At 36.1% G+C, this 26,799-nt stretch overlaps 1 protein-coding gene across 1 annotated transcript; it reads right to left on the reverse strand.

Moving 5' to 3' along the window:
* Positions 1-939: 939 nt before the first annotated feature.
* plekhg7 (pleckstrin homology domain containing, family G (with RhoGef domain) member 7) lies at positions 940-24,847 on the reverse strand. Its single transcript, XM_067390228.1, has 17 exons — positions 24,548-24,847; positions 22,338-23,064; positions 20,571-20,593; positions 16,091-16,209; positions 14,090-14,130; positions 13,604-13,699; positions 12,806-12,952; positions 12,589-12,684; positions 12,374-12,475; positions 11,496-11,609; positions 8,506-8,680; positions 5,788-5,903; positions 4,658-4,745; positions 4,483-4,562; positions 3,323-3,476; positions 3,037-3,134; positions 940-1,736 (listed from the first exon to the last, which is right to left on the reverse strand). The coding sequence occupies exons 2-17, from the start codon at positions 22,944-22,946 to the stop codon at positions 1,626-1,628; spliced, it is 2,169 nt and encodes a 722-aa protein (XP_067246329.1). The 5' UTR covers positions 22,947-23,064; positions 24,548-24,847; the 3' UTR covers positions 940-1,625.
* Positions 24,848-26,799: the final 1,952 nt, after the last annotated feature.

The following is a 26,799-nucleotide window of genomic DNA, read 5'->3' on the forward strand; positions in this document are numbered from 1 at the left end:
TGTCAGTTTTCTTGTATTGTTTTGTTTTATTGTATTGTTTTGTTGTTTTTATTTCAGTTCTACTTTTAGTCATTTTAGTACTATTTTAGTAGTAATTTTGAAGTTTTTCATCTAATATTTATATTTTATGGTACGTTTACGCGACAACGAGGTACTAAAAGCAGAATTTTTTTTCCTTTGACAGTTGACAACATTGTCAAAATGATCCCCATTCATATGGATCCATGAAAATGACTAAAAATGCTGCCTTACACATGCCAGGCCAGTAGTTGGCGATGTCACTTTGTAATAATAGACATCACATTTTCAAAAATTTGCATTTAATGATAATAGTATCGCTTTCGAAAACGTGCACTTTGAATCCTGTTTTCAAAGGTTTTGTTTTCAGGCACCCAAAACAACCAATGGTCAAAGCGCATGAAAAGTTTTCAATTTTTAGCTAAAAATGTTGTGTAAATGGTCTTGTAGTTTATTTCAGCTTTATTTCAATTACCGAAAATGATTAATAGTTTTGTTTTTAGGAACTAAATGCAGAAAACGTATGAGTTTTGGCCATTCATTTTTTTTCAAGTGAAACTTTTTGCAAGTTTTTCAATACAATACCATTATCGTCTCCGTGTATATTAAAAAAAAAACGTGAATTTGTGAAAATGGTGACATCATGTGCATGAGTATTGTGTTCAGTCTATAGGCGCGTAGTGTTTCTTTACAAAGTGACATCGCCAACTACTGGCTTGGCATGCATAATACAGCATTTTTAGTCATTTTCACGGATCTGTGTGAATTGGGATTTTTGTGTAAACATTCCCTTAGTTAACACTGGTAAATTAAATTACAATGTATAAAATGTTATACATTGGTTACAATGTATAAAAACAACTTCACAATATTTTATTTTTCATGGTCAAACATGGAAATTATTTCCAACACAATGTAGAGCATATTGTTTTAAAGACATTTTTAATTTATACAAATGTGAACAACTACTAACTTACAAACACTGTATTGCAATCTACAGGGGTTCATCTAAGCATTCAACTTCCCCCACAATACATGTCCATGTGACACACAGACAAATTCATCATCTTTATTTGCGATAGGAACGTGCAACATTGTTCGTTCTCCAAAAATTCAAAAAGGGAACTGAAAAAAAATTGTTCCTCTTGTGGAACTTCAAATTGCTCAGGGGTCACCACTGTTACAGCTGTGCTGTACATCCATTTTTAACAGAAAAAAAAAAAAGAATAAATTAATGTTTTGTGGAAAATGTCGCTTTAAAATCAACCCTAACTGTCAAATACCATTGTTCCATACCTCTATGACTTTCTTTCTTGAACATAAAAGATGTTTAGCACAATGTGAGCCATATGGAGGACTTTCATAAAACTTCTGTCCTTTTAAGAGTTAGTTAGACAGCCTCAGTTCCCATCGTACTGTGTTCTGTGTTCTGTTAAACTTCTGTTCCACAGAAGAGAAAAAGTTACACAGTTTTGGAACGACATGTAAATGATGACAGAATTTTCATTTCTGGCTGAACTTCTCCTTGAAAGTAAATGAGATGCGTTCTGAATTGCATTGGTCTTTTGGCACTCTGGAGGAGATTCTACAGAAAGTCTCTGTATAAATTAGATCTGTGAAGACTCCAGATAAAGAGAAGAGTTCTTGACCCGCGGCTGCTGACAGTCCTGCTTCAGCAGAGAATTGATGGCATCCTCAATCACAGACACCCACGCTTTCTGAAACATACACAATATACAGCCCAATTAGGTTTTCCTTAGCATGATTTAAGCTAAAAGCAAAGTTTATAATACCATTGCTGTCAGATTTAATTGCCAATTTTAAATATGTTTTTGAAATGTTACCTTGACACATTTTTTGCTGCATTTATTTGAACAAAAACACAGTAAACAGTAATATTGTGAAATATTATTACAATTTAAAATATCCATTTTCTATTGTAATTTATTGCTGTGAAGACCAAGCTGAATTTTACGGAAGATGATTAGGGCCAAGCAATAATAAAAAAATAAAACCATCTCGAGATTAAAGTTGTTAAATTTCGAGAAAAAAGTCGAAATAAAATGTTGAGAATAAACTCGTTAAATTACGAGAAAAAAATCGTTAAATTTCGAGAAAAAAGTCAAGATAAAATGTTGAGAATAAATTAATTAAATTACGAGAAAAAAGTTGTTAAATTACGAAAACAAATTCGTTAAATTATGAGAAAAATGTCGTTAAATTTCGAGAAAAAAGTCGAGATAAAATGTTGAGAATAAACTCATTAAATTATGAGAATAAAGTCATTAAATTACGAGAAAAAAAGTTGTTAAATTATGAGAACAAATTTGTAATTTAACGAATTTGTTCTCATAATTTAACAACTTTTTTCTTGTAATTTAATTACTTTATTCTCAACATTTTATCTCGACTTTTTTCTCGAAATTTAACGAGTTTTTTCTCGAAATTTAACAAGTTTTTTCTCGTAATTTAATGAGTTTATTCTCAACATTTTATCTCGACTTTTTTCACGAAATTTAACGAGTTTTTTCTCGTAATTTAACGAGTTTATTCTCAACATTTTATCTCGACTTTTTTCACGAAATTTAACGAGTTTTTTCTCGTAATTTAACGAGTTTATTGAAATTTAACAACTTTAATCTCGAGATGGTTTTATTTTTTTATTATTGCTTGGCCCTAATCCTCTTCCGTAGAATTTTCAGCAGTCATTACTTCAGTTTTTAATATGGTTGCTGATTGAATGGACTAATCTTAAAAGGACTTTGGTTCTTGTACTTGAGCAATGTCAAGTTATTAAAACTGTTGAAATTTCTAAGAAAGCATCTTAGAACATTCAATGCAATGTCATATAAATACGGCATTAAGAGTACTGAGTAACCTGATGAATGTTTGGCATGTCAGCACTGGTTGAGCTTGCAAATTAGGGGTGTTGGGTGGAAATCAAAGCCTGGGCCTGTTGAAATCCAACATAAATAAGCTGGATCTTGTTACCACCTTCATATTGGATCTCATATTCACCTTCATAGATTCAGTCTGGGCTTGTAGAATGAAGACTCCAATGCACTGCTGGTAACGATTCTGATGCATTATTATGAATGAATTGGGCAGACCGGATGCTGAAACATTCAAAGACAACAGTGAACATTTTTTTTAGGTGTTTGTATCTACATCATTCTCAGTGCTGATCACATGGATTCATCCTCAATGGAAATGTCTGCATTGCTAAGTGATTACATAACTGCACTAAACAACTGCAACATGATCCAAAGAATGTGTCATGGTGTGTCTGTGCGTGTCGTAACACCTGTGGCATTGAACTGGTCTATGTTCTTTAACTGCAGGCGGTCCAGAGAGATGGGCTGGTCCAGGACAGTAAAACTACAGCCCTCCTGCAATAAGAGCTCAAGCTCTTGGCCCGGAGCCGGACGCAGGACGTTCAACTCCACTATGCCAGACTTCTACAAAACAAAAACACATGCTTGTAATATTAGTTGTTTAAAAGTTTGGCCATTTTCAAATAGACGAATGCTAACATGTGATTAAATGCAACATAAAACATGATCTGTAACCCGTTTACTTCTGTATTGTGTTGTATTTCCAAGTGAAACTAAATATTGAAACTTAAAATAAATGTAGGATGGAACTGGACATGTATGTATGTATTACATTTTAAATTAAATTGTAAATTATTATTAATTTTATTTCATTAAAAGGCCTTTTTTTCTCTCAAATAACTCCAGGAAAATGTTTACTATTACTGTTCAAAAGTTTGGGGTCTGTATGATTTTATGTTTTTGAAAAAAGTCTCTTATGCTCACCAAGAAGGCATTTATTTGAACAAAAATACAGTAAAATTGTGGAATATTATTACAATTTAAAATAACTGTTTTCTTCTGATTCTTTGCTGAATAGAAAGTTAAAGAGATCTGTATTTATTTAAAATATTATATAATTTTTATTTAACAATGTAAAAGTCTTTACTGATACTTTTGACCAATTTAATGCATCACTGCTGAATAAAAATATTAATTTATTTTAAACTTTTGAACGGTAGTGTATTTAAAAAGTAAATGGGGTCATTTTTTTATTTCATGACGCGATATAATCTGTATATTATTTCGCAAAATTAGATATTTTTTGTATCATTGTGAATCTAACCGCATCTCATATAAAAGATAAAATACCAATAACAGTAGTCAGTACAGTATTATGATCTGTTACAATCTACTCATCTCTATTTAACCTTAGTGTGTAGGGAGTAATGGCTTGAATCAATAATCACTCCCAGACAGAATCAACAAATCCATTTTCACATTACCGTCACACGCTAGTATGCGTCACCCATGCTTTGATTTATGTCAACAGAGGCAGGGCTGCTAGGCCTTTTACAGTAATAGCTCCAAACAACAGTCACACTTCCCTTGAATCTTTATATACAACTTTAAAAACCATACATAACCGCACCTTTTTGCTTCTCTTGATCTTCGTGATTAGAAGGAATTCGTCAAACAGAAACAGGTAGACATCATGCAACTTTGCATTTTCTATGTGTAAAAGAAGAAATAATGTAAGTTCACATTACACAACCATCCTAAATGCATAAGTGAACCAATGAGAAAAACTGCTTTAGCTATCCGACCTATGAGAACGAGCTTCCCATCGTGCAGAAGACTACGGTGAGACACCAGGTTCTCCAGGGTTACAGCTTTTAGCAAGTGCTTCAGATTCTGTGAAGGATAAAACATGCACAGCCGTTAAATCTCTACGAATGGGTCAATGTGATGGGACATTTTTTTGTCCAAAAGCCTTAATAATAATAAAAAACAAAGATATGACATCCAAAGTATGTAAAGTAGTACAACTAGATAATTTTTATTGAATCAAAAAGGTTTTAATTATATTTTGCTACTTATAAAGGTATTTTAAAGATTTTGAAGTGTCAAAAGGTCATTCGGTTTAACCGTCCAAAAGCCAATAAAGCCATTTCATTAGTGATTAAAATATCTTAAGATGTAATAAATGTATATATTTCTTTATTCTGGCATGATTTTATAACATCATATATCAACATAGTGCAAAATGGTATTACAATTATGTGTAGAAGTAGTTGCTTTGTTATGAGAAAAATGTTTGAGTAACCAATATAAAGGGACCATTTTGGATCAAGTCATGCGTTCAATATCTTGTGACAGGATGTGACATTCAGACACCTGCAAAGGACCACATGGTTGTGAAGCAAAGTTGCTAACTCTCTCTTAAATATTTGAAAAATTCATGTTTTCACTTGCTCATACGCGTGTCCCAAACCATCCGGTCATTTGGTACAACCGCTATAAAACATTGAAAACGCTGTAATATTTTAAAAAACTTTTATATAATATGTCTGATTATCCTTTTCCTAGCTAGCTAGCAATCCTACTAGCTAGCTAGCTAGCTAGATATCAGCCTGTTAGTATTGTTTGAAAATATCGTCATTCGGTATAACCAAAAGTGTCATTTGGTAATAAATTTGACATTTTTGGTGACAAATTTTGTCCATCTTGTAAAAAAAAAAAAAAAAAAAAAAAAAAGACAAAAGCAGTGTTAATTGATTATAAAAACCACATAATCTCATTGTTAACACTTGATAAAACTTAAAATTAATTATATCTCCATTAGGTTTTTTTTTATACTTTTAATAAACTTCATCAATGACCCTAATACAGTTCAAATGAAGCTATAAAATAACATTATTAAGGATAATGTGTTTCTTTGACATTTGACACAGACCTCAGGAACATTTGGCTTCTTGTCTTGCTCCCACACAGGAAGCCACACTAGAGATTCCTTCAACTGCTTCACCTTCTGGTAGTTGTCCAACCACTTTACTTTTCCTTCAAGATCATCTGAACAGAAACAGAGCAAGAGAGAGATTTGGGTGGGTATCTTATTGTATCATCAGCCCACACAAAGGTGGTTGGCTGTGAAAGGTTCAGTGAGTTAATCCACACCTCCCCAAACAAACATTAATGCTTTTGCTGTTTAATGCAGATCCTGTTTTTGGTTGTTCAGTTGGAGACAATCGACTTTATTTAAGTTCTAGATTCTTCCTAATGCGTTCCAAGTAAAGGCTCTTTCACCAGCAATGACAAACATTCATGTTGTTTGAACCCCACACCCATCAGACAACTGAAAGTCACCGGGAAGAGTTGTACACACACCCTTATATCGGTTAAACTGTGTCATAAAGTGTGTTGAAATGAGCTGCTGCCATCTTGGAATGTTTTTGATTAAGAAAATTGCTTTCATATAGAAGATTAACCTATTATTATTCATTTCAAGCCTGTCTAGTCATCAGCCCTGGAGCAGGTCAACAAGTCAAATGCAATCATTACCATCACAACAAACATCAAGAATATTATTGAAAACATAACAGCCAGATTCTATGGAAGCTTGTTTCCGCCAAGGAATGAAAAACAAAAAAAGGTAATTGTGACTTTTTAACTCACAATTCAGGCTTTTTTCTCACAATTGCGAGTTTATATTTCACAATTCTTAGAAAAAAGTCAGAATTGTGAGTTACAAAGTCGCAACTGCAAAAAAGTCAGAACTGTGTTTATATCTTGCAATTCTGACTTTGTCTTGCAATTCCAAGTTAATAACTCACAAATGTGAGTCAAAGACAGAATTGCAAGATATAAACTCACAATTGCAAGAAAGAAAAAAGTCAGAATTGCAAGATATAAACTCGTAATTGCAAGAAAAAAATCAGAACTGTGAGATATAAACTCGTAATTGCGTGGAAAAAGTCAGAATTGTGAGATATAAACTCGTAATTCTGAGAAAAAGTCAGAACTGAGATATAAACACAATTGCGAGAAAAAAGTCAGAATTGTGAGATATAAACTCGTAATTCTGAGAAAAAGTCAGAACTGAGATATAAACACAATTGCGAGAACAAAGTCAGAATTGTGAGATATAAACTCGTAATTCTGAGAAAAAGTCAGAACTGAGATATAAACACAATTGCGAGAACAAAGTCAGAATTGTGAGATATAAACTCGTAATTCTGAGAAAAAGTCAGAACTGAGATATAAACACAATTGCGAGAAAAAAGTCAGAATTGTGATATATAAACTCACGATTGTGTGAAAAAAAGAGTTTGATTGACAAGCGATCTAACCAATCAGACCGCTGAATCCGCCATTTTGTCCGACAAAGCAGTCAGGAGTAAGAAGATTAACCTTGGTGGAGTTAAACTTATAAAATTGTGTGTACTGAAAGCAACAGTAACTAAGGGGGGCGGGTCTTTGCGAAGGGTCAATTATCTTTTAAATTTTTTTTCCATAAATTTCACTGCATTTTTATGTTGAAAGTTAAATGTATACCATCACACATGGTCAGTTAATGGGTTATTTGTTTCAAAATAAGATAAAAATGTTTTGTCTTTTAAAATGACTAAATATAGGACAAGACCCTGTTGTGTGTCAATAGCAAAATCTTGTATCTCTACCACATGGTTATTACCATCATAGCGACATTTCTGATTAACAAGTTTGTCTTAGTAAATTATATATATTAATTCATCAATTTTATAAATAAAAAAAAAACAGATTTTAATTAAAATCATTTTATAAACAATATCTTTAAAAAACAGTATAATTTTTTTTATTATTTTAACACGAAAGGGCTAACAAAGAATGCATGAATGCATTAATCTCATTTCCTTATCAAAACAGTGTACATGATGAAAATATAGGAAAATATATGGATTTATGACAAGGTGTGTAATGCTTCAGAAAAGATAACTGGGCTTTCACACGACACGTAAATTAAAATGCACTGTCACACTTCATGGCTAACTAAAACATGGCATACTTGGCATCAACTGTTTTGGCTCACATCTTTCAGTCAAGAATAGCTCTGTCTTTCACTCTGATTTTGCAGCTGTCACTCTGCATATCTTTTCTCATAGTGGCTGTCACAACACGCCTCACAAACAGCTTCTCTCCGAGAACAGGAAAAGTCACCTTTCACTGTTTCTAATTCTTGGTTTGACATGAGCATTTTACACAAACAGGATCAAAGCATCTTCATATGAGAAACAAAGCAGTATAGCTGTAGAAAGTAAAAAACATTTTTTTCCCACACAAGTATTGCCTAAAAAAAGTTTTTTATTTTATTGGTATCAGTTGATAATGGATATTTAATAGGTTATTTATATGCTCACTTCCTTTGCTGTCATCTTAAATGTTCACTTAAAAGTACAACGATCAATTGTTCTTGTAGTACATTATATATTTTTATTATATTATATTCATTTTTAGCATTTAAAACTACTTATTTTATTTTTAATTTATTTAGACAAAATAGTATAAAGTTTTAATGTCCGCCGTTTATCATTTACCAGACATAACATGAAAACAATTTTCTGCTTATTGTTTTTGGCATGAATTGTCATTTTGCGCATCTGTACTTTCAACTGTCACAATAATGCCATTGACTTACAGATGGCTCTGTCAACAAGATCCACGATGCTCTGTATAGTGTTCTCCTCGGCCTCCGAGCAACTCCTCTTCCCAATGTTCTTCAACAGCAGAGGGTACCGTGTAAACCTCTGCAGAGGAATCACCAGCAGATCCTTCAACTGCAGCCTGCGGCACTGCTCGTTACGTTCACACCACTGGATGAGAAAAAGAGCGAGGGATGGGAAGAAAAATGTACTATTAAAGGGGACCTATTATGCAAAATTCACTTTTACATGGTGTTTGAACATAAATGTGTCGGCAGTGTGTGCACAACCACCCTATAATGGTGAAAATCTACCCACTCCTCTTTTCTAATCCCATTAAATCATAAGCAGTGTCTCAAAACAGGCCGTTTACAGACTGTACATTTTGCAACATCACAAATGCGTAGGCCCCACCCATGACTGCTGACGGACTCTGCCCTATTAGCAATTTAGCATAGACCCCATCCTGAGTGCGCTGTACACAGTCCGCCATGTTTATCTCCTCGCCAGAGCATTTAACAACAGCATTCAAGTAAGAAATTTATTCTTATTAAAGCTACACAAGTTATTCACTCAGGAACAGTGTGACGAGCAGGGCGGGCGAGAGCCGTGAAGGAACGGCGCGAGAAGATAATTAGCTTCACCTGCGAGGCGCACCGGCCGTGAGTCCCTCACGGAGGAGCTCCGGAAGCATAAAAGGAGGAGCGACGACGACAGTGAAGGATGAGAGAGGACCAGGCCTGGACTTTATTTTATGTTTTATTATGTTTGTGTGGCTGGCAGATGTCCGCGAGGGTCTGCCGGCATTACTTTCGTTTTGTTTAATTTGAATTAAAGTTACGTTGAATGTTTGCTGGTTCCCACCTTCTTCTTCCCGTACATACGAACTGTGTTACATTGGTGCCGAAACCCGGGAGGAAGGAGGGACATGCTGCCGGAGAGTGAAGACCGCGAAAGGCTGCCCGAGGCGGTGGTACTGGAGCCTTGTGAAAGGTGGGACGGAGACCCGGATGCCGTGCTCCTGGGACAAGGTGGGGTGGCTGCTGTCCTGGAGGGAGCGGAGGAGTGCCGTCGTCTGCCGTGGGCCGGAGCCTGCTGCCGTCCACCATGAAGGGGAGTAGAGCGCAGTCTCGGGAGTACCTCCCAGCCTGCGAGGGGCAATGGGGGTATGTGACAGGCAGGGCAGGCGAGAGCCGTGAGGGATCGGCGCGAGGCCGGTGACGCGAGAAGATAGAAGCATAAAAGAAGCATAAAAGGAGGAGCGACGACAGTGAAGGACGAGAGAGGACCAGGCCTGGACTTTATTTTATGTTTTATTATGTTTGTGTGGCCGGCAGACGTCTGCGAGGGTCTGCCGGCATTACTTTCGTTTTGTTCTTTGTTTATTTTGGAATTAAAGTTATGTTGAATGTTCGCCGGTTCCCGCCTCCTTCTTCCCGTATCTACAAACAGTGAGTGATTTTCTGTTTTTCTTTTGTTGTTTGATTCATATTAACTGCATATAGCAGTAGGTACTATACATTATGCTATTTTCACTTTAATACACAAATCTAATATACACATGCGATTTCTTTACTTACTGTTTACGTTCACAGACATAACCAACTGTGTTAATGTGAATTTTGTGCGTTTTTGACATAACCATGTGTGTATTTGACTGTTTAAATCGCAATAACACGTGAAAGAGAACTTGGTTTAATACTCACAGGACGTGCCGTCTGACAGCCAGCTTTCTGTGCACATGCTTCGGATGTGTGCGCTCAGAAAACCATATATCAGAAGTTTAGACTGATATGGCTTTAAAAGGCATGCAGATAATAAACTTTCATAATGATAAATAACTGCAATGTCAAGTGATATTGACTGAGATATAGATGGTAATCAAAAACCAAACAGATGTTTTGTTAGTATCTGAGGCACAAGTTGTAGGCTCCACCCTCTTTTGGAAAACGGGGTGGGGAACAGCAGCTCATTTGCATTTAAAGACACATGCACCAAAACAGCATTTTTTTCCTTCCACTCAAAAAAGGGCATTTACAACATGGTATAATAAATTATTTGTGGGGTATTTTGAGCTGAAACTTCACAGACACATTCTGGGGACACCAGAGACTTATATTACATCTTGTAAAAAGGGGCATAATAGGTCCCCTTTCTTACTTTGTGAGCAGCCTACTGCTTACAGCACATGTCGGACACGAAACGGCCATTACCATATCTGAATTTTAGCTGTTAAGGCTTCCTCAGTGCTTGTATGCACAGTGATACGAACAGTAACAATGGCTTTGGTTTTACCCTATCAATTCAAGCCCAAGTCCTCATCCTTTGGAAGTGCATGCAGAGTGGAACTGCTTTGGAGCGCAGAAAACAGCATCAACTACATAAACCAAACTCTTCCAAGCCTCAGATACTACTAAAGTGTTTGAGGGCAGGTCAAAGTAGTTGTTTTTGTCTAGAAAATGTACATAGGTTCGTGCAGGAAGTAAGACTGGAATTACTGATGACTCAATTCAGGCAGATTAGAATAGATTATTTCTTTTGAGTGACAAAACTCTGTTTGTCGTGTACTTTGATCTTTCAGATTTTGCAGACCTTTTTCATTCACAAACAGCTGTATTACACATAAATGTAATATCTGAAAAAGCATAATAGGGACATGATTTTTAATAGTACTGTACTTCTTGTCATGAATATAATACTGTCAAATGACAAATCAGCTGAGTGCAACTGAGAGGAAAAGCAAAAAGTGACAGGCCAAAATTGATGTGGAGACAGCTTAAGTATACAACAGTGAACAATACTCAGTGTCAGATAATGTAAGAAAGGGAAGGTAGCTAAGTCCACACTTTTTCACCAGCGACCTGGTCACCATGTTCCTGCATGGTCTGAACCTCGTGTGGTAACATTTGCCCTGTTCCCTAGATCTTGTCAGTACATTGAGACCAAGCCCTGATTTACCATATCAAATCTTGCCTGCCACATTTACCTTCACGAAAGAGCCAAAGTCCTCCCTGAGTTTCAGGCTATCCAGATAAAAGATGGCCGTACTGTAATTCAGGCAGTATTTCTGTAGACAATGGCAAATGCTCTCACCAAACGCCTGTAAAGTCAACAGTCAATATTAGAGAGTGATCAGAGCAGAACAATAGGGAAAACATTCTCTTTATCTTTCAGCAAAAAGGGAACAAATGTTCAGTTTTTTTTCTTTTTCTAAAACAATCATTTGCCTAAAACAATCATTGTCTAATATAATAATACATTATGTAAACACAACATAGCTCAGGGGTCAGATCTCATGTGTGGGTTTGGGCAGTTATATATTGTGTTTAAAGGTAACTGACCGTGACTTTCCATTTCTGTGAGTATTTTTTTCAGATTGTATGAGTTATTTTGTATGTACGTTTATCACAAGAGACAGTAAAGACATTTGCATTGTTAAAGTTTTCTACTTCAAATATATTCTGTTCTTTTGAACTTTAAATGTAGCAAAAAATACTGGGAAAAAACATGTTTCCACAAAAATATCAGCATATTAGATTGATTGCCATATCTAATATGCTGCTAACGGGAATAAATTACATTTTAAAATACATTAAAATAGAAAACAGTTATTTTAAATTGCAATAATGTTACTGTTTTTACTGTATGTTTGATCAAATAATCACCTTTGAATGGTAGTATACATATACATACATGCACACACACACACACACACACACACACACACACACACACACACACACACACACACACACACATATATATATATATATATATATATATATATATATATATATATATATATATATATATATATATATATATATATATATATATATATATTATAAACCTATGGTATCCTACCTTTCTAAGGAGTTCAAGAAGAGATTGAGTACTATTGCTGTCTGCATTAGTCCACATCTCCTTAATGACACGCAAGAGACTAGTAAGGAAGCCGAAGCTAACCTGAAATACAGTAAGAAACAATATATTTTATATGCTAAACCAGGCTACAGTCAAAAAACTGCAGCTGCTAAATTTCCAGTGTCATTTTTCCAACAAACCAATTGAAGTCTTACCAGACAGAGCTCATTGAGATTTGCAAAGAGCCTCCAGGAATCAATGTCCTGTAGACAATCTCTCATCTGCAGTTCTGATAGTGTGGTCAAAAACACCTATATATGGAGAACAAAGGCAAACACATTTAAGCTCTATCCTTACAGAGTGACGAAATGGTCGTTTGGCACCAGAGCCAAACTTGTATTTGTCTTCTATTTGAAGGTACCATGTTCTCACCTCTTTTAAAACCATAAGCTGATCAAGGAAGTAGACACATTCACTGGTGAAAAGCTCCCAAATGGCCTCCTGTTTTCGGTAGGCTTTTGGATTCTCCGCTGTTTCCAGCTCAGAGCGACCTCTCAAAAAGTCCTCCAAAGACATATCCTTAAAAAAGGACAGAGAAAATTGAGTCCTTAAGGCAAGACACATTTCATGCAGAAATAAAGTCAGAATTGCAAGATATAACTCACAATTGCGAGTTGTACAGTCTGAATAACAAAATATAAACTTGCAATTCTGAGAAAAATGTGAGCTCACAATTCTGACATTTTCTCGCAATTGAAAGTTTATATCCCACAATTCTGACTTTATAACTTGTAATTGCGAGTTCATATCTCACAATTTTGACATTTTTCTTGCGATTGCGAGTTTTTATCCCACAATTCTGTGAAAAAAATCTGAATTGTGAGATATAAACTCGCAATTGTGAGAAAAAAAGCATTTTTTTTATTTTTTATTCCGCCGCAGAAACAAGCTTACAAAATTTTCTGATTTATGGAGTGATAAAAAGATCCCCTCTATAAAAAACCTTATTATGCAATGTTCAAATTTCTGTATTTAATTAGATAATGCCTCATTTGCATACTTAAACATAACATTTCAGGAATTTTGTAATTCTTAATGTAATCAATCAACTGGGGAAGTATGCTGATATCTATTAGTTACAGTTTTTACATATGTATACTCCTAGGTGTCTTGACTTGAGCTCTGAAGCTGATCTCAGGTGGTTTTCAACAATCAGTTTTGAACACTTACCTTATATGTCTGAAAGTCTGTGTCTCTCCATTCCTGGATCTGAATGCCAGCGAGACACTTGTCAATGTCGGCCACGCTGCGAGTCTTCCCTTTTGTCTATTGGAAAACACCACTCACATTTATTCAACATCACACTGCCCTGCCCTCAACAGGTCTCTTTGTGTTTGAGCACAAACTGTAGAAGACTGGATAGCAGGACATGTTTGAGCTCTGTTAGACATGCCGTTTTATTGTTGTTTACTGTTAACAGAATTGATTAACAGTAAACAAAGAGGGTATGCGTGCATTAAAATTGATTTAGCTCAAAGTGGGTCAGTGAACACTATGTGCTAGACATCATCTGAATGACACGAAGCATCTGAAAAATTACAAAAGAGTATCTGCAGATGGAAACAACCACAGAACTGGCAGCAGATCAAAACGTCATGGGAGAGATAACTGCATGATGGTACTGAAATATTAAAATAAGGGAATATTTGTACTTACAGTGCTACGTCTTGAGAAGGGCCACTTTGATTTCTTAGTGTCTGTAAAAAATGCAATAATGCAAGGCTTAATGGATTAGTTCACTGAATTAAAATTTTATGATCCTGATTCACCCCCATGTCAACCAAGATGTTTATGTCTTTCTTTCTTCAGTCAAAAAGAATTTAAGGTTTTTGAGGAAAACATTCCAGCATTTTTCATAAAGTGGACTTCACCTGGGGTTTTGGACATTTCGGGCCCTATTTTAACGATCCAAACGCAAAGTGTAAAGCGCACGGTGCAGGTGCACTCAGGGCGGAAAAACGGTCCGTGCGCCGGGGCGCATTTTTGAAATGGGTTGTCCCTATTCTCTTAATGAGTAATGGGCGTAACATTCAATAAACCAATCAGAGTGTCATCTCCCATTCCCTTTAAGAGCGAGATGCGCTCGCGCCATGGCGGATTGCTATTTACATGGCGGAATTTGTTGGCGGAAAAGCTGAGCGCTTTTCAAGCGAAGAAACCGAGATGATCTGCTCACGCGCCTTAACTTTGCGCACAAGCAGATCATCTACGGGACAAGCAGGAATCCACCAAAGCTTCCCGAGGTGAAGAAGGCGTGGGATGAATTAGCAGTGATTGTGTCCGTTATAAGTAGTAATAGGCTGAATTGAAAATAGGTATCCTAACTCTAATACACGCAATGACTATTCATCATTACATTTTTATATTTATGTAGCCTACACAATAATATTCTTTTACAGTGTAATCCTTTTGTTTTTAATATTTGGCATGTTTGATGCGCATCCCTGTGTGTAATAAGCAAAGTCAAAGCGCACTGTGGACGCGCCCAGAGGCGCAGTTTCTACCAACGCGCTCTAACAAAAAAATATTGCGCCATTGACTTTAGACCAGGTTTGAGTTGGTCTATGGCGCAGTCTATTTTTAGCTCCTTTATATAGCAATGCGCCGGCAATGCACCTGAACACACCTCTTTTTTAGACCAGCACGCCCATGGGCCAATAACTGGCGCAAATGCATTTACTAATTTAAGGACGTGGCGCTGAACGGGAAAACGCTAACTAGCAAACACACTTGCGCTGCGCCTTGCGTCGCATTGCGCCGGGTGTATTATAGGGCCCATAAACTTCACGGGTTGAAATGTCCAAAATGCCATTTCAGTGCCCTTCAAAGGGCTCTACACGATCCCAGCCTAGGAATAAGTGTCTTATCTAAAACGATTGGTCTTTTTTTTTTTTTAAAAAGAAGAAAATGTATATACTTTTTAACCACAAATGCTCATCTTGCATTAGCTCTGTGATGTGCCATGCATTACATAATCATGAAGTGGAAGTACCGATCCAGTGTCTACAAAGCGAACTTGCAAAGATTAAGTCAAACGCCCTTTACAAATAAAAAGTAAAACGATGATGTCGGACGATTTTGAAGTTGGAGGAGAAAATGAGATGAGATTTTCATCTTACCGTGGTACTTCCGCCTATGTCGCGTGTGACTTTTCCAACATGACTACGCAGAGCAGTGCAAGATGAGCATTTGTGGTTAAAAAGTATATAAATTTGTATTTTTTGTTTTTAGAAAATGACAAATTGTTTCGCTAGACAAGACCCTTATTGCTTTTCTGGTGTCGTGTAGAGCCTTTTGAAGCTGCATTAAAACTGCAATTTGGACCTTCAACCCATATAGTGAAGTCCACTATATGGAGAAAAATCCTGGAATGTTTTCCCGAAAAACCTTAATTTCTTTTCGACTGAAGAAAGAAAGACATAAACATATTGGATGACATGGGGGTGAGTAAATTGTCAAGAAATTTTAATTCTGAAGTGAACTAATCCTTTAACTTTATACAAAACATAAGAGCAAAACAAGGTTAAAGTATTGTAATTTGCAGATTATGCTGTAAAACAACTTTATGCTTTCTTTAAGATTTAGTTCTGTGAGTTACTATATGTTAGCAATTCATATCAAACCCTGAGTCATGACATTGACTGAGGCATGACTAACCTGAATAGGCTGATTTATTTAAAATATCAGCAACGCCATTGGACACAAACAAATCTCCAGGGGAAACATCCAATCCAGGAAGACTCACAACCACAGAGCTCCGCCTCCTCTCCTGCAGCCTGAGAAAAAGCACACCAGAAGAGAACAGGTGAGTTCACAGAACATTCTGGTCCCTGAGGCAGCCAGTCTTTCAAAGTATGCATGATGGATATGTCATTGAAATGTTGGTTAACCACAGAACATTTGTATAACGACACTTTCTACAAGTTCAACACAATCTTAGAGGGTAGATTTTGCACGTGAATTGCAATTCTGCCAAACTAATTCAACCTTTATCCAGTCCAGAATAGCACAATAGCTCCTTAGACCTCGGAAAACAGTATTTCACTAAATTAATCTGAGAAGGTTTGATAAACCTTGGCCAAAGTGCTGTAGTAATCTCTTTACGCAGAGCCTAGCCATGCTAAACTTGAAATTTCAAGCCAGATTTGCTTTAGCAGGAAATCAAAGAATTCCATGTTCACATTTCTAACATGCCTTGCTAGTATTAGGTAGCCGGAACTGCGTTTGCAAAGATGATAAACAAAACCATACAATGTAACAGCTGTACCTGCACACCATTGCATGGTGGATTTAAAAGTCTGTCAACGGACAAGTGAGCAGTAGGATATATTGGAAGATACAGATTATTATATTCACTGGTTAACAACAAAGAGCAGCAGCAGGGGCGGAAAACCAGCACCCTGATTTTTAGCCTGCGGCAGTAGGAGTGAAGTCATTATTAATCAAGTCAAATGACTGTTTTTTTTCCTCTTGTGCCTCTGTTGTATTTAACCAGGGTAAACTAAGACAAACACTATTGGTTTAAAAACCTCAATTAACCGCAAAGCCAATGCAAAACTAAAATGAAATTAAACTAAAACACTAAAAATGAAAAAGCAAAACATAAAAGTTGTTTTTGTGATCATTGTTCTTCACATTACAAATTTACATTGAAAACCAAATTGAATTTAGAAGAAAATATTACTACAAAAAAATCATGTAATGCAAACATTCATAAGCTCACTTTTGTGGTGGACTTCCGCTCTTTTGCAGTACCCTATACTGTATAATCATCATTATAGTTTATAATCACTATATTAGATAAAACAAGAGTATAGTTCCTTATAGTGAATTTCTGTTCTGTTCTGCTCTGCTTCAGTTCCCATGTTACATTTTGAAATAAAATCCTAAGGGCTTATAGGCAGTGCTATGATTGTTTTCACACACAACTCGACAGTCTGGTTTTTGTTTGAGTCACGCTCAGCTTTGTGCCTATCCATCTGTACAGACACTCGGTGATGTGCCATTATGTGATGTGTATCAATAAACAGTTTACAGGGGCTTACATCTACAAATGCAGTTATGGGGGAGTTTGAAAGTAAGAGTCAATCATACCTTCCATCTATGTAATAAATACAAATCTGTTTTTACTACAACAATAAAGTAAAAAACAAAGGTTGATCAAGGCAAATTTTGACTGTTGGCTTTACAAATCTTTATCTGAAATATAAAGGCCTAGAAATTTTAAAGGCATCCATTCAAACAGAGAGATTGGATGGATGCACGGACAGATGGATGGACTCTAGAGAGGGGCATTTTTTACATATTCATTGTATTTTTACTTAACCTGTTGTCTTCATTACTTAATGTATGTTTGAATAAATCTATCATGAATAAAGCTATTACACCATTGTTTGGGGTGGGTGGATTGATGGATGGACAGACGGATGGACGGACGGACGGATGGATGGATGGATTCTAGATAGGGGCATTTTTTTACATATTCATTGTATTTTTACTTAACCTGTTGTCTTCATTACTTAATGTATGTTTGAATAAATCTATCATGAATAAAGCTATTACACCATTGTTTGGGGTGGGTGGATGGATGGATGGATGGATGGATGGACGGATGGATTCTAGATAGGGGCATTTTTTTACATATTCATTGTATTTTTACTTAACCTGTTGTCTTCATTACTTAATGTATGTTTGAATAAATCTGTCATGAATAAAGCTATTACACCATTGTTTGGGATGGATGGATGGATGGATGGATGGATGGATAGATGGATGGACAGACAAATGGATGGATTCTACATAGGGGCATTTTTTTACATATTCATTGTATTTTTACTTAACCTGTTGTCTTTATTAGTTAATGTATGTTTGAATAAATCTATCATGAATAAAGCTATTACACCATTGTTTGGGGTGGATGGATGGATGGACAGACGGATGGACGGACGGACGGACGGACGGACGGATGGATGGATGGATTCTACATAGGGGCATTTTTTTACATATTCATTGTATTTTTACTTGACCTGTTGTCTTTATTACTTAATGTATCTTTGAATAAATCTGTCATGAATAAAGCTATTACACCATTGTTTGGGATGGATGGATGCATGGATGGATGCATGGATGAATGGACGGACGTATTCTAGATAGGGGCATTTTTTTACATATTCATTGTATTTTTACTTAACCTGTTGTCTTTATTACTTAATGTATGTTTGAATAAATCTATCATGAATAAAGCTATTACACCATTGTTTGGGGTGGGTGGATGGATGGATGGATGGATGGATGGACGGATGGATTCTAGATAGGGGCATTTTTTTACATATTCATTGTATTTTTACTTAACCTGTTGTCTTCATTACTTAATGTATGTTTGAATAAATCTGTCATGAATAAAGCTATTACACCATTGTTTGGGATGGATGGATGGATGGATGGATGGATGGATGGATAGATGGATGGACAGACAAATGGATGGATTCTACATAGGGGCATTTTTTTACATATTCATTGTATTTTTACTTAACCTGTTGTCTTTATTAGTTAATGTATGTTTGAATAAATCTATCATGAATAAAGCTATTACACCATTGTTTGGGGTGGATGGATGGATGGACAGACGGATGGACGGACGGACGGACGGACGGATGGATGGATGGATGGATGGATTCTACATAGGGGCATTTTTTTACATATTCATTGTATTTTTACTTGACCTGTTGTCTTTATTACTTAATGTATCTTTGAATAAATCTGTCATGAATAAAGCTATTACACCATTGTTTGGGATGGATGGATGCATGGATGGATGCATGGATGAATGGACGGACGTATTCTAGATAGGGGCATTTTTTTACATATTCATTGTATTTTTACTTAACCTGTTGTCTTTATTACTTAATGTATGCTTGAATAAGTCTGTCATGAATAAAGTTGTTACACCATTGTTTGGAATGGATGGATGCCCAGATTGGTATACACAGCTTGAGTTTGTGAAGAACATAACAAGAACCCCAACTGAAGAACTAAATACAATAACAACTGCAGATACTATTATCAGTCTTTCTGTGTTCATCGCATTGAAAATTGGCTCATATACCAATAAAAACTTGACTCATATAAAGTTGCTATGAGATATCATTCTTTAGCATTATAAAGGGAACACCCATTCCCACGGTACCTGGCACAATGAACCCATCAAATACTTCCTTATTAATCTTTTACTTTGTCATTTTCTTCCTTTTGGACCTTTTCAGAGATACTCTGAAAGGCTCATAAAAACCCCTATGTTTTCGCTATTTACACTTCCAACTTCTCTTTTGCAAATGCAAACAGACACACAGATGCCAGTACATTAGGCTTTGGAGCCCTACCAGTAAAAAGTCACTCAGCGCATCTCCTTTTTACAGACATTAAAAACAGGTCACCGCTAATGGCTTGTTATCTAGAGGCGCATCCACAATGCAATCCTAGAATGAAGCAGCCCTCTATGCCGACTATCCCAGCCCCAGAACGACCACAAAGAAGGGAGCATTGTCCTCGCACCTCCACAGAATAAAGATGCCCCCTGAACAAAACTGTCCAATCGAATCGCCGTCCAGGGATGAGCACTGCAATCAGACGGTGCCATACTGTAATTAAGGCCACTAATTATCCACCGCTGAAAAGATGACCGTGGCCCAAGCAGAGTGGGCCCGACAGGGGGAAAAGCATCACTAATGAGAGTTTGTCTGGGCTGTACAGGGCCGAATGATGGAACTTTAATAACTCTCCATTAAAAGGTAATGTGCAGCTAACAAAGCAGCAATACAATGAACAATGAACTTCCCTCTATCTCAGCACCCCCTGCGCCAGCATGGTGGCGCTCTACTGAAAAAGCGTTCTGCTTTGGCCTCATTACCAAAAACGTTGTGTTTCCACACAAACAAATTCCTGGATTAATGAAACAACTATTCAAATTAGAGATGTTGAGCAACAAGTACTGGCCGTGTAGTTTTAGTGAACAAGAAAATGCTGGTTTGGCACAGAACAAAGTGACTAGGACACTAAGGACGTAATTACGGTTCACATGCAAATATGACTCGGGTGAGGACGGTTTATGCAAAACATTAGATAAGGACAGCTCACTTACCTTTTATGGCAGAGATCTTTGACCTGTAATTAAAAGCAGATACAACAAAACGTGAGCAAAGTACTTGATAAAGAAAAAACACAAGTCATCAGCTGCATAATATCAATTTCAGAAGATTTCATCATACAACTAGTGTGAGTTAAAAGCTTCTATAGTTCTCACATCTAAAGGTATCTCACTCCATTGTGGAAATGCTTTGATGAATGTGAGAAAGGAGTGAATGGGGCTTCGCTTTTATACTTTTGATTCTTCACTGACCCCTCCATTATTTGGTGATTGCTGACTGCGCTGAATGGAGCCTCATCAGAGGAGACGTGGTTTGCTTGAAGCTGTCAATGCATGAAACTACTGATTCAATTGCTGTCAAAAGCTCTTATTGTGAACTACTGCCTCAGGAGGTCAAAGAATAATGAGACAAGAGACAAGAGGCTTTCTTTGATAAAAGCAGAAATACTCTTGCCATTTCATTTACAGGCCACATTAAAAAAAAAGATTGTATTGCATATCGTATGAAACTGATTATTATCAATTTAGAAAAGGATAATATGTAGCCAGAAAATCAAATAAACAATGACAGTGTGATCAGGACCGGGGTTATTATCATTAACTAAAACTTAACCTATTTTTGGTAACTGAAATAAAGTTAAAAAATAAATTAAATGCATTGGAAACTAACTGAAATAATTTTAAGTTGAAGCACTAAAACTACTAACTAATAATAATACATAAATAAAACAAAATAACAACTAAAACTGAAATAAAAAATAAATTAATATTAATATTAACTAGTAATAGTTTTTAAAAAAATGAATAAAAATGCCAAAAGCACAGAAAATATAAAACTGAAAATATAAAAATAAAAAGCTAATTTAAAATACCAATAAAATCTATAATAGTATCTTTTTTATGCTGCTATTAACCAAATAAATACATAAGTGAACATAAAATATATATTAAGTGTCTAATTTATCATTTTACCTTTATATTACCTTAAAGGTGATAAATAGGATCTTTTCGTCGACTGAGAAACCAAAGACTGTTACTGAGTTTTTGAAATGAGCGCATGCGTAAGAACAACCCCCCTCCTTCACGCCTCCCAAAAACTCGTGCACGAGTATTGGAACACGAGTGTTTACCGCCGGCATTCGCTGTGTCGGGTTAGTGGATTCATTATGTCGGACTCACCGCAGGTAACTCATAATCTGCAGTTGTTACTCCTGTCTCTGGACAAAAACATTGCATGCGGCGCCTGTGGAGTGTGGAAAGTTACTGGAGCGCGCAGCCATGCACGTCTCTCACAACGAACGTCACGGCAGTGATTGACAAGCCAGAGGGCCAATCGTTTACGCGATGACTGCGTAAACGATTGGCTGATGTTTTTAAGGCCCTACCTCGTGCACAGATGATGTATATTAATATTATTCCTTTCAGTGCACCTAATAAATAGTCTTTTATCAGTTAGTAAAGACAGTTTCAAGTAATATTGCAAAAATGTATAAAACATAACATCCTCTTTAGCACTTTTAAAGCTTCTGCTTTAACACTATAACACTGTTTTTTTTATCTGTATGAGCAGTCTGATGTACAGCGTTGTTATGGATGATGGAAAATTAGGAAATTAGATATGGAAGTATCAGAACACCAGAGTAGATAGGGTAGATTGGCCAATCAGAATGAAGTATTCCAGAGCGGCATGTAAAAAACAGTTTCAATTAAGATATATGTAGGGTTAGGAATGCAAGCCTGTATCATTTTAAAGACACATACCTGCTCATTGTCATCAGTGGAGCTCTCATTGCTATCAGAAACAGGCTCTTTTGAATCACGAGACTCTTTGCTTTTGCAAATGACACCATTGTCAAGGGTCTTTGATCTGTGTGATCTCATTTTCCCATGAATCACTGAAGATTCAAAGTTCCCGCTCTCTCCATCAAACTGAACAGCAAGTGGAGATTTCAGCCGGAATAATGGAGAAATGGGACTCGTCGGAGTGGGAGACTCCTCTCCTAAAGGACCGTCCAACTTGCTTGGCTCTCGGTAGGAGATTCTCGTACTCCTCATCCTCCTCAGAGTGGGGGACGTGGAGATGCGGGCCGGGGCTTGTCTATCAAACTGGAATAAATGTGCGGGTATGCCGTCAGACTCCGTGAGGGAACCATACCTCAGTCTGGACGACGTCCTTCCTAAATCTATTCGCATTATGAAGGGACTAGCCGTTTGTGTGTCTTTGTCCTTGCTTTGCACACATTGGGTTTGAGTCTGTGCATCCGTCCCTTTTACCGTTTTCCTTGCATGCCAGTCTATACAACTCCAATCCAAAGTTTTATCCACTTCCTTCCCGTTTTCACTTATGAAAGCATAATTCAACTCAGTCATCTTGAGTAATCCAGCATTATATCCAACAACAGAAGACTGATTAAGAATCAGATGTAAGTTTGGCTTGAGTCATTCCCACAAAAATGTGTCCAATCCTAAATCCATGTCTCTGGAGCTTCTGAAAAGCAAGAAAGGATTAGAAAAGCCACCCACTATGGTTAATTCAACTCTTGTAGAACTAGCCATGTACAGTATGCCAGTTTAAACCCTTAGCTCATTTAAGCCCCAAATTTCCCCAGCACATGTCTTTGTTTCCTAAAATAACCCAATGAAACAAACTACATGTGTAGTAATCTGTTGTGTAAAAACAGGAATTTACTTCAAGAAAACCTGCACTTTCATTTGTAGTTTATAACGGTGTATAATACAACAACTCTTTTTAGAACCTCCAAACTCTTCAACATAAATTTGTCACAAATGGGATTAAATGGGTTAATCTGCATTCACCAGTACTCAGACATTGAAAGCCCCTACAAATGTTATGCAATTTTCAAGCAAACAATTCAGGAGGATTATTATTATTATTTTTTTTTTTTTACCACACTCTCAATAGGCAGTCTGTAGTTTTTCGTTCAGCATGTTTAAAGTGATATTCCTTATGTTGTAACCTATACAGTCCATCATATTGTATCATTTCTCATATCATATATACTTGTATTTATATATGCTGTATGTTCAATTTCTTACTTTTAACTATTATCTTATATCTAAAATTGTCTGTTTTCTTTTGTGGAGCCTGAAGAAACTGGGTCATTACATGAAATGGGTGCATTTTCCATATAAAATTGTATTTAATTGATATACTGTACATAAAAGTTTTTCATATATTATCAGAAAATAACATCTTTGGCGTTACAAAACCGATCAGCTAGATAAAAACCTAAAATGGTTGATGGTTTTACAGTTAATTTAGTCATTATCAAATATCCAATTTTCAATTATCTATCGTTTATACAAAAATCATGGTTTAAGGGGGTGACTTTATAAGAAACCAAACAGAATATATGATAAAGTGATAAAAAGACATATAACATTTTAGCAAAGATGGGTTATGATGGTAACCTGAATACAAAACACACAAAGAAGACAACTTTTGTTGTTGATGTGTTAGGAAATATGCCTTTAACAAGTAAAAGGTTAATGTTCTTGTCATTGTTTACACATATTTTCATGCATAACACGAAAAGGCACCTTTTATGAGGAATGACCCAACTACATTTCCAACATTAGCCTACATTTATTAATATTGGATGCGTTATCGTTGTGCATTTGATAAAGAAACTTGACTGTGACAGTGCAGCGTGGGAAAAGGCACCTGATCCTGCTCTAGCATACACAGGCAACTAGTGTAGGTTTACAGTGATGATGATAATAATAATAAATCAACTTTATTTATGAATAAACTACAGTAAAGGCAAGCTATTGTTGTACAATGCTCTCGAAAAAAAAACAGGCAGTATTAAAATACATTAGCTTAGTTCTTTGTTTAGTTAATCGCGTGATCAAAAACGTTTATCGTCGCAGTTACATCTTTTCAGACAAGCGAGTTTTAGGCTATTTGGCAACTATAAGTCTCGATTCTTTAAGTCTGGTTCACTTACCGCTTACTTGTTCCCGGGTGATCTGCGAATCGGTCTGCTGGAGGGAAAACAATTGCACCAAATGTAGCTACAAAGTCTCTGCTATGTATTCAAACTAGCTTTTTATCCGCAAAATGTTAGACGCAACAACTGAATCCTGCTCCGTTTAAAGTGAAATAAGCGTATGATAAAATACTGCAAGCATGAGCTCTGAGGCTCAGCAGGTATTGTGTGAGGGAGGTTTTGCTCTGCTGCCTTGTCGCCTAAGGTCAGTGGAGGTGGAGCATAGCTGTATTGTGTTGATATGCGTGTGTGCGGTGTAATCTCTGTCTGCTTGTGATGTCGTGATGACCTCATGTTTCTTTAGACAGGTAAGAAAGTAAATGACAGGTACAGGGCAGGTTAGATGTCGCAGTCACACATGAGCTGTAACCTCAATGGAAACTGTGAGCAAATGTCAAGCATCTTAGTTTTCCTCAGTGACCACGTGATAGGGTTGATGCTGAGATCAACCAGGGGTGAGTTTCCCGATAGCATCGTTAGCCAGCTATAGTCCCATTGAACTCTATTGGTAACGATGGAACTTGCGACCATAGGGAAACGCACCCCTGGTTGACATTCTTAACATTTATTTATTGGACGTTGTATTATTGTCAGTGACAAATTGGGATGACTGATATTGTAAATTGTAAAGCCTAGTAAAAGAAAAAACAATAACAAAACAAGCTGTTAGAAATGTCCTTTTAATTCATGATGGTTTATGCTTTGAAAAACACGAGATAGCTTTGTAACCTATCTAACCTCTCTCTCTCTCGTCTCTGTGTGTGTGTATGTGTGTCAGTGAGGAACCCAGCAACAGGGCTATATAATTAATTAAATATAATTACACAAATGTATACATTTATTTTAAATATGGGGGATTTCTATCATCAGTATCATCTCATCTAGGTCACCACAAGTTCCACACGTAAAGTTTTAACAATATATTTTCTTTGTAAACGACTAAACATTACGCTGTGGAGCTGTATTACATTATAAATGATATAAGTGACCAAAATTCAGTGTAAAAAAAAAACAAAAAAACAAAAAACAAAAAAAAAACGTGTCCATGTGGCTTTATTTTGTTTATTTTATCCCAATGACACTAGATGGCAGTACAGGCAAGTTTAATCAAACCTGAAGTTGGGGGAATTAATTAAAGGGATAGTTCACCCAAAAAAATGAAAATATTGTCATCATTTACTCACTGTCTAGTGATTCTAAATCTTTCTTCTGTTGAACACAAAATAAGATATTTTAATGAATGTGGGTAACCAGACAGTTGATGGCACCCACTGAAAAAAATAAATAAAAAAAATACTGTGGAAGTCAGTGGGTGCCATCAACTGTCTGGTTACCCACATTCGTTAAAATATCTTCTTTTGTGTGCAACAGAAGAAAGAAACTCATACAGGTTTGAAACAACATGAGGGTGAGTAAATGATGACAAAATTTTCATTTTTGGGTGAACTATCCCTTTAATGTTCAAGAGATCTAGAAAGAGCATACAATTTTTGTATGCTATTATAACATATACTATATATAGATAAGACATCATGTCATTAATTATCTTTATTCAACGAATTACACCTGAATAAATATCAAACAATATGTAAACAAGGAGTTACAAATGAAGACTTTGCATATGTCTGCTAAGCACACAGTTCTGTGATTATGCAAAGCAGGCCTATAGATTATTCAAAGAAACTTTATCTGACCTTTAAGATTGACTCCATTAGATTAGGTTACAAAACAATCTCATATTCAGAAGTATTTACCAATATTCATTTGCTGTATATGATAAGGAACTTTTGTTATTTTCAAATAGCACGGAAAGGCATTAAATTAACAAACAAACATCTAAAACATCTTAATTTATTGTGTAATGGCAAAAACAGAATGGTTTATAAAGTAATATTAGGCCTATGTTTTGTTTTGTTTTTTTTTTTGCTAAATGGTGCATGCTTGCATGTATGTATAATTAAAAACAAAACAATTCATTTTCACTGATATTATATTAAATGTTAAATGCTCTAATAGTGTTTTTTTCACGAATACAAAAAAAAAACATTATAGTATTTTTTTAAGTCATTAATAAAATGAAAAAGTTTGACGATAAATATTAATAATTTTGCACCACTTCACCGACACAGGCGTGCACGACTGCGCAAACACACAAGTTGCATTCTCACTTTTTGCTGTTAGTGAGCTGCATACCACAGCAAAGACAGACA

This window comes from Chanodichthys erythropterus, chromosome 7 (assembly GCF_024489055.1).
Source record: "Chanodichthys erythropterus isolate Z2021 chromosome 7, ASM2448905v1, whole genome shotgun sequence".
Lineage (NCBI taxonomy): Eukaryota > Metazoa > Chordata > Actinopteri > Cypriniformes > Xenocyprididae > Chanodichthys > Chanodichthys erythropterus.

What these genes read in the sequence shown, in the direction of transcription:
- plekhg7 (XM_067390228.1), bottom strand. Translation starts at nt 22,946, where the DNA reads ATGACTGAGTTGAATTATGCTTTCATAAGTGAAAACGGGAAGGAAGTG. An exon ending in AAAGATCTCTGCCATAAAAG is followed by an intron (nt 16,210 to 20,570) that starts GTAAGTGAGCTG and finishes GCTTTTTCTCAG; the next exon opens with GCTGCAGGAGAGGAGGCGGA. An exon ending in AGAAGCCAAATGTTCCTGAG is followed by an intron (nt 4,746 to 5,787) that starts GTCTGTGTCAAA and finishes TATCCTTCACAG; the next exon opens with AATCTGAAGCACTTGCTAAA.